Consider the following 8513-nt stretch of genomic DNA (forward strand, 5'->3'; position numbering starts at 1 on the left):
TTTTATTATATATACAGTGGGTACGGAAAGTATTCAGACCCCCTTACATTTTTCACTCTTTGTTATATTGCAGCCATTTGCTAAAATCATTTAAGTTAATTTTTTTTCCTCATTAATGTACACACAGCATCCCATATTGACAGAAAAACACAGAATTGTTGACATTTTTGCAGATTTATTAAAAAAGAAAAACTGAAATATCATATGGTCCTAAGTATTCAGACCCTTTGCTCAGTATTTAGTAGAAGCATCCTTTTGATCTAATACAGCCATGAGTCTTTTTGGGAAAGATGCAACAAGTTTTTCACACCTGGATTTGGGGATCCTCTGCCATTCCTCCTTGCAGATCCTCTCCAGTTCTGTCAGGTTGGATGGTAAACGTTGGTGGACAGCCATTTTTAGGTCTCTCCAGAGATGCTCAATTGGGTTTAAGTCAGGGCTCTGGCTGGGCCATTCAAGAACAGTCACAGAGTTGTTGTGAAGCCATTCCTTCGTTATTTTAGCTGTGTGCTTAGGGTCATTGTCTTGTTGGAAGGTAAACCTTTGGCCCAGTCTGAGGTCCTGAGCACTCTGGAGAAGGTTTTCGTCCAGGATATCCCTGTACTTGGCCGCATTCATCTTTCCCTCGATTGCAACCAGTCGTCCTGTCCCTGCAGCTGAAAAACACCCCCACAGCATGATGCTGCCACCACCATGCTTCACTGTTGGGACTGTATTGGACAGGTGATGAGCAGTGCCTGGTTTTCTCCACACATACCGCTTAGAATTAAGGCCAAAAAGTTCTATCTTGGTCTCATCAGACCAGAGGATCTTATTTCTCACCATCTTGGAGTCCTTCGGGTGTTTTTTAGCAAACTCCATGCGGGTTTTCATGTGTCTTGCACTGAGGAGAGGCTTCCGTCGGGCCACTCTGCCATAAAGCCCCGACTGGTGGAGGGCTGCAGTGATGGTTGACTTTCTACAACTTTCTCCCATCTCCCGACTGCATCTCTGGAGCTCAGCCACAGTGATCTTTGGGTTCTTCTTTACCTCTCTCACCAAGGCTCTTCTCCCCCGATAGCTCAGTTTGGCCGGATGGCCAGCTCTAGGAAGGGTTCTGGTCGTCCCAAACGTCTTCCATTTAAGTATTATGGAGGCCACTGTGCTCTTAGGAACCTTAAGTGCAGCAGAAATTTTTTTGTAACCTTGGCCAGATCTGTGCCTTGCCACAATTCTGTCTCTGAGCTCTTCAGGCAGTTCCTTTGACCTCATGATTCTCATTTGCTCTGACATGCACTGTGAGCTGTATGGTCTTATATAGACAGGTGTGTGGCTTTCCTAATCAGGTCCAATCAGTATAATCAAACACAGCTTGACTCAAATGAAGGTGTAGAACCATCTGAAGGATGATCAGAAGAAATGGACAGTACCTGAGTTAAATATATGAGTGTCACTGCAAAGGGTCTGAATACTTAGGACCGTGTGATATTTCAGTTTTTCTTTTTTAATTAATCTGCAAAAATGTCAACAATTCTGTGTTTTTCTGTCAATATGGGGTGCTGTGTGTACATTAATGAGGAAAAAAAATTAACTTAAATGATTTTAGCAAATGGCTGCAATATAACAAAGAGTGAAAAATTTAAGGGGGTCTGAATACTTTCCGTACCCACTGTATATGATATTAATAAAAGCTACTACTGCTGTATCTCTTGCTCCAAATTAAAGCACATCACCTTGAAAGCACTTTAAAGACAAAATGCAGAGCTTTTGCTAATATTTATATTTATTTCATATAAATATATTATATAGATTAACATGAATATTTATATATCCTTAATGCGTTACACAAGCAATTATATTTTGACAATTACTATACAACTTTTAATTTACAAACAATATAAATTACATATAAAAAAACTTTTAAGCTCTTTGTGAACTTATAGATTATTTTTTTTTAAAAATTCCAGATTTTTTAGCTTGTCAGCAAGTACGAGACGGAGGCCGTGATGTTGACAGAGAAAAATGACTTCGAGCCTCTATATGCGTCACACGCTCCTCAAAATAAACCCTCAGAGAAGTATATGAGACAGACAGAGGAAGAGAAGCTGTAGAAAGGCCATGAAGGCCGCTGTAGAGCCGTACTCCTTCACTGACACAGACATGAGCGGCTGAAGAGCCACTGACCCACAACACAGCGCTTGACTGACACTCGCTGTTTTCATTCACCCCTCCAACCTCCACAGCTCCTTCTGGAGCGACCCACGACTGCCAGTATAACAAACGTCTGCTGTACTTCCATTTACAACGAGGTAGAGTTCAGTTCATACACACCCGTAACCCATAAACACATCCACACAGCTCCCGGTCCTCAGGCTTTTATGAGAAAACCGCTTTATTGCGAGCTACTAATAGCCAATTAGCATTGTGTGTTCGGTGGCCGGCCGTTCCAGGGTGTGGATGGACAATCTGCCTCTCCAGGTGTGTTTTCTGCAGTTAATACACCGTATGCAGACAGTCGTGCCCACTCAGTCAACAGAAACGGGAATTCTGACGTAACTTCCTCTGTGTGCTGGCAGCCCTTACGAAAAAGAAGTTTAGTCAAGTGTGCTATTAGTATACTTCTTTTAAACTAAAAATAGGAAAGTATACTTTTAGTCTACTTTTTATGTACTTCTCAGAAATGGGCTTTATGTACTTCTCAGAAATATACTTAAAATGACATTTAAGTATACTTGACTTATACTTAGAAAAAGTCTAAATATATTTTAGCTATAATTGTGCTCCTAGAATCCGTGTTTTCATTGTTATACTGTAGGGGGCGCTAGTACACATCTTCTGTACAGAATTTCCAAAAAACACAAGTGAAGAAGAAACCGAAACAACAGATGCTTCCACGTGTATTCTAACACGATCATCAGACATAAAACAGCATCAAAACTGTGTAATGTTATGGAATAAAATGTCGACCAATGAAGAGGTAATAATAACTGTCAAGCTTTGGGGTGTTGATCGACTTTATCTACGTTTTGATTATCATTCTGAATCCAATTCATAGTCTTTTTTTCAGCTTTTTGTTCAAAATGTTGTTTATTTCTTTATTTTTTATTTATGAAACTTACCCACATTCAAGTGTTTGTAAAAAAGAATGCATGAAGCTAGAATAAAATGTTTTTGTTTACAAGCAGATACCCTGTTCTTTCTTTTGATGTTTTGTATGTTCAGGTATTCATGTAACAAAATATATACAAATTAATACCTAAATAGGGACATAGTAGTATACTTAAAGTATGGTGTAAAGTTCACTTAAAGAAAACTTACGAGTATACTTGTAGTATAAAACTACTAAACTAGTAGTTTACTGAGACTATACTTCAAAGTGTACTAAAAATGTTACTACAAGTATTTAATTAGTAAACTATCAGTATACCTATAAGTTCACTTTTAGTATAGTTGCAGTACAAACTAAACATTTTGATGTAAACTAGTTGTGTACTCAAAGTTTACTACTGTTATACTTAAAGTATACTTAAAATTATACTTTTATATACTAGAAAGTGGGCCAATTTAGTCCCAAGGAGTATTGAAAGTACACTTACAAGTATACTACTAGTACACTGATATTTGTATACTTACTACATAAAGTATACTTAAAAATATACTTGAACTTTACTTAAGTGTACTTACTAAAATAAACTTGAAGTATACTACTTTTTGGTAAGGGTTTTTTCACACTGAAGGAATGAACTAGTAAAGGCAAAAACAGTCTGGCCTAGAAATGACTGCTTATGCATAAAGTACCCATGAAATTATGATTTCAGTGTTGAAATTGTTCTATACACATGTATATAACAATTCAAAAACTTACTGATAATGAGAGTCTTCAGTATTTTTCTGAATCAAAACACATCTGATATTGTTTTTCTGCTTTTTCCTGCTCAACAGAACATCCAGTCTAAATTAAAATAAACACTTTAGTAAATATCCGTCTTTCAGTCGATTCAGAACGTTTGAATGCAGAGAGACGAGTAAAATTCATTTACGTTTTTGGTTGTTTCTTGTTCCGAATGAGGTCCTTGAACTCGTAGATCCGAATCTTCGAGAAACGCATTTTAGGCATCGTGGGCTGGCGGGAAATATTTATTCAGAATGATCCTCTATGTTTCATGTTTTTGACAGACTTTTCCCATCTTGCGCCTGTATATACGGTCGCCAGGCAGATGTTGATGCATGGATGTTAATCATACCTGAACATGTTCACACAAATCTCTGGATGCCATTGACACTGCGAAGTCTTTAATCTGATCTCCCTGACTCATAAAACACACATATTCACACACAAGTTTACTCTTGAATTGGAGACGTATTATGTTACGATGGTTCTCTTGTTGCTATGACAGCACGACAGTTGAAGAGAATAACATTCAGGCCGTGAATGAGGTGTATGAGACGGACATAGTACGTTTCTCAGTTTTATACGGTTGAGGGTTTTTTTTTTTTTTTAGATGAAAGTAAGGCTACTCACTTCCGTATTTTTAATTTAAGGAAAGCTATAGAACACGACTATAACTTTGACGCCTATTTCAGTTTTCCAGTAGTTAATGTACGAGAGTCGTCGTTCAGATGTTTCAAACAAGTGAAACATTTTGGAAACATTTTCAAAGATGTGAAACATCCTGTTAATGTTGTAACAGAGATCTTCAGGTTTTCACGCTTGGCGGATGGACCGCGCCCACAGAGAAGCATAGCCTACACCCACTTTCTTTGAGTTTCAGAGTCAGAGTCACACCAAACATCAACGTTGGGCTCGTTCATTGAGGCGTTTTGCTAGTCATGTGGGAGTGGTAAGAATTTGATAACAGTGCTTGCTACATGTTTGCTGTGAGCTTAACTATGCTGCAATAGTAGGCTAATGTGCAAACATGAGTTTAGCCACATCTTTTCATTGGGGTGGTTTGGTCTCATAATTAAAGGTGAAGTATCAGATTTCTGTGCCTCTAGTGACACTAAAAGAAGTTTTAACATCCAAAAATACACACTTCACTCTTTCCCCTAAATAATAATAATACTATACTATACTATACTAATCTAAAATAAAAGCAATAATTTTATTGTAAAATAAAAACAATGGTTGACATTGTGCATATTTAAAAATAATCTGCAGTTTCAGTATCATACTCTAACAATTGTTTTAATATAATTTAAATATATAATAATTTAAATAGAATCATATAAAAATAAAATAAAAAATAATATAATAATAAATCATTTAAATAAACAAAAAATGAATATAATAATTATAACTAAAATAACAAAATAATTTGTGAAAATAAGTAGGGTGGTATATTGTAAATATGTCCGCATATGCATATTTTGCTTCTGCTCTATATTGTTTAACCACCAGGTGGCATACATGGCAAAGAAACCACTCTCAAGGTACAGAAACATTTTATTTGGTCTTACACTTTGCAAGCAACCACCAAGGGTGTGTGTTCATATCAGTTTTGTGATTGTAAAGCACTGGAATGTGGAAATTGCAGAAATGAAAACGTGTATTAGAAAAGAAACAAAAATTCATTGTTAATGGCTGTATAAATGAATGCTTACAAAAATGATTATATACATTTTAAAACTTGTCACAAAAGTTGCTGTGCTGAACATAATTTGTATTAAAATTTGTTGTATAAAATTTGAAAAATGCAAGATAGAAGCTTTTGATTAGTGGTCTCAGACTTTTATATTCCTCATTAATACGAAGTGGAATTTGACAAATTACAATATGCACTATAAGGTGAAAATACATAACAGTTTGCTGTAGAATAACTGAAGAGGTTTTTAAGCTTTCTCTAGAGTTTGACTTTGAAGCTTCGTACTCTTCTAGCCATTAGTCTCTGATTGTCTCCCATAGTGACTTTTCCTAACACCCACATCATCTTATGAAGCTGAAACAACGCATATAAGCTGGCCGCAATCAGGACTACACCAGTGACCAAGAGAACAATGTACAAAGCTATCATGAATCCACTGTAAGGACCCGTCGACGGGACAGTCCACAGGTACACCCAGCCATTGTAATGATTGTTGTGCACAATTTCAGGTTCGTTTTCCAGCACAATTGTATCGTAGAACGCCAGATCATTGTTGTTACCATTGCCTTGTTTCAAGTAAATATGATCAGGTGTAGGAGAAAGTAGAGAGGTGGCTGTTATAAAAGTACTTGTAGTTGCAGTCGCAGTATTTCTTGCTGTTGTGCTTGTAGCCGTAGACGAATGTGGGTTTGGTGTCACTGGAGTGGTAATGGCATTTGTACCAATAAACGTTGTCTGGAAAACACCACAATGGAGTTCTTCGTAAGTCAGCGTTTGCAGAGGATGGTTTTCTAAGCGGTACGGTTCATAGCATGTTACTCCTTTGTCCAAGTCACTGATTAGTTTTGGGTTTTCACGAATCCATTCTGCAATACCCATAATGCTACAATCGCAATTCCATTTGTTGCCACTAAGAGAGAGGTCCTTTAGCACCCTTGTGTGTACAAAAACATCTCCGGGGAGATACATCAGATGGTTGTGGTTCAGGGCTAGTATTTCTAGTCTTAAGGTGTTGCGAAAGATTGCCGATGGGAGAGACTCAAGCTTGTTCTCATTAAGCATCAGAATTTGAAGGCTAATCAATTTTGAGAAAAGCTCTGGGTCCAGTTCCCGAAGGTTGTTGTTCTTCAGGGACAGTTTCTTCAGGTTGGGCAGGCAACAGAAGAGGCTCTTTGGCAGGGAGGTCAACTTGTTGTTGAAGTATAAATTGAGAGCTCGTAGGTTGGTCATGTTAGCGAAAAGGTTCCATGGGAGAGTGGATAGATTGGTTTCGTAAAGGTACAGTTCTTGGAGCCTTGGCATGTGTCCCATTAGCTGGTAAGGTAGGGATATCAAGGGGTTCTTGTAGAGGGTGAGCTTGGTCAGATTGGGCAAGTAGTAGAAGCTCTCGGATGGAATAAACCGGAGTTGGTTGGCCGACATCGAGAGGGTGAGCAGGGATGGCAAGTGCCAAAAAAGACGTGGAGGAATCTCTCGGATCTGGTTCTTCTGTAGCATTAGCACCAACAGGTTGCTTAAATGGTCAAAGGAACCACTTTCAAGTGTCTCCAATTGGTTGGACGAGAGCACCAGAGATTTGAGCTGCCGGAGGTTATGGAAAAGGGTCTTCGGGAGGTTCCTCAGTTGGTTATCAGCTAAGTTTAGGTAATTCAGCTTGGTCAAACTCTGGAAGACGTCAGCGTCCAGTTGGGAAAGGCGGTTCTTGCTCAGATTTAGTTCAGTTAGGTTGACCATCGCCTCAAAGAGTTCTGAACTAATGGAAGCTATTTGGTTACCATCTAGCTGCAGCTGCTCCAAATTGCTCTGCTCACTAAACACCTTGGGTGGGAGGACAGAGAGTGCGTTTGATGACAGTTTGATGGACCGAAGCTGTGGAGCACCATGGAAGGCTTCTGGTTGGATGTTGTCAAGAGTGCTCTGCGTGATCATCAGTCGTATCAGAAGAGAGAACGGCTGGAAACTTCTGTCTTTGAGGACCTTTATGTTTGTGTTATTTAGCAGGAGTAGGAAGGTTGTTGTTGGGTCGAGAGGGGGTATGTAAGTGATGTCCCCAATGCATTTTGCAGAACCCCTAATGTCACAAACGCACCCGTTGGGACAATGAGCACTGAGGGTGAGCTGAGGCAGAAGTTGGAGTAGAACAAACGTGAACCACATACTCTCAAACTGGGGAACAAATACAGGCTTAAGTCATTATAAGAGTCTTCTTCATTATATAATTGATCAGTTTTCATTTTATAAATTGCAGCATGTACAATAAAAAAGCTCTGATATTGAAAAAAAAACCTGATCATGCTTTAAAGCAATGACTCCCTCTCATGTTGTTCCAAAGCTGTGTGACAGAGTTTTTTTTGTCCATTGAGTCCAAAACAGCATTGGACTCAGTGGACCAAATTATGTCCATTTTTGTCCACTGGCTCTAAAACATCTTTGGACCCAATTGACTTTAATTATATGGATAGAAAACACAGTTTCCAAAATATATTCTTTTATGTTCCACAGAAGAGAGAAAGTCATGCAGGTTTGGAATGACATAAGAATGAGAACATTTCTGGGCGAACTATTCCTTTAAGTTACCCAAACAAATAAATGAAGTAGCAATGTTACTTACCTCTCACAAGTATTGAAGACTGTCTAGCTAAAATGGACGCATTCTGCTTTTAATAACCATACTTTGGAAATAGCTCTTCCCTTTTTACACTTATCATACTCTGCAGTGCAGCCCACATGGAAGCCTGCATCCGTCTTGATGAGTTTTTTTTTTTTTGTCTTTATTGTGTGTACTTGTAAGGCATTGTTTTTTTGTTGTTTTTTTGTGAAGAAGCCAAAATAAAATAACATTTTCCTTATTTTTGTTGGACAGTTTGTATCTATTTGTACCTAAATTGTGTCTCTAATACTTTTTTTTTTTACATTATTTTATGTCCATTATTCTCTGTGTTCATATGT

At 38.1% G+C, this 8513-nt stretch overlaps 2 protein-coding genes across 3 annotated transcripts in view; both read right to left on the reverse strand.

Moving 5' to 3' along the window:
* Nucleotides 1-4218, reverse strand: part of LOC107715709 (regulator of G-protein signaling 21) — a 10007-nt gene extending 5789 nt beyond the window's left edge. Inside the window, exons 1-2 of one of the 2 annotated variants that reach the window (XM_016521885.1) lie at nt 4020-4218; nt 3845-3931 (exon numbers count right to left, since the gene is read on the reverse strand). In XM_016521885.1, the coding sequence (XP_016377371.1) occupies nt 3845-3931; nt 4020-4096 (164 nt within the window). In that variant the 5' untranslated portion in view covers nt 4097-4218. The remainder of the gene's footprint in view (nt 1-3844; nt 3932-4019) is intronic. The other variant, XM_016521886.1, reaches the window with a different exon arrangement.
* Nucleotides 4219-5822: 1604 nt separating this feature from the next.
* On the reverse strand, nt 5823-7721 carry LOC107715693 (platelet glycoprotein V). Its single transcript, XM_016521868.1, has one exon. The coding sequence runs from the start codon at nt 7719-7721 to the stop codon at nt 5823-5825; it is 1899 nt and encodes a 632-aa protein (XP_016377354.1).
* Nucleotides 7722-8513: the final 792 nt, after the last annotated feature.

The sequence above is a fragment of the Sinocyclocheilus rhinocerous genome, unplaced genomic scaffold (genome assembly GCF_001515625.1).
Source record: "Sinocyclocheilus rhinocerous isolate Xijiao unplaced genomic scaffold, SAMN03320098_v1.1 scaffold450, whole genome shotgun sequence".
NCBI lineage: Eukaryota > Metazoa > Chordata > Actinopteri > Cypriniformes > Cyprinidae > Sinocyclocheilus > Sinocyclocheilus rhinocerous.

Excerpts from the sequence above, each read along its gene's own strand:
- LOC107715693 (XM_016521868.1), bottom strand. The coding sequence starts at position 7,721 with ATGTGGTTCACGTTTGTTCTACTCCAACTTCTGCCTCAGCTCACCCTC.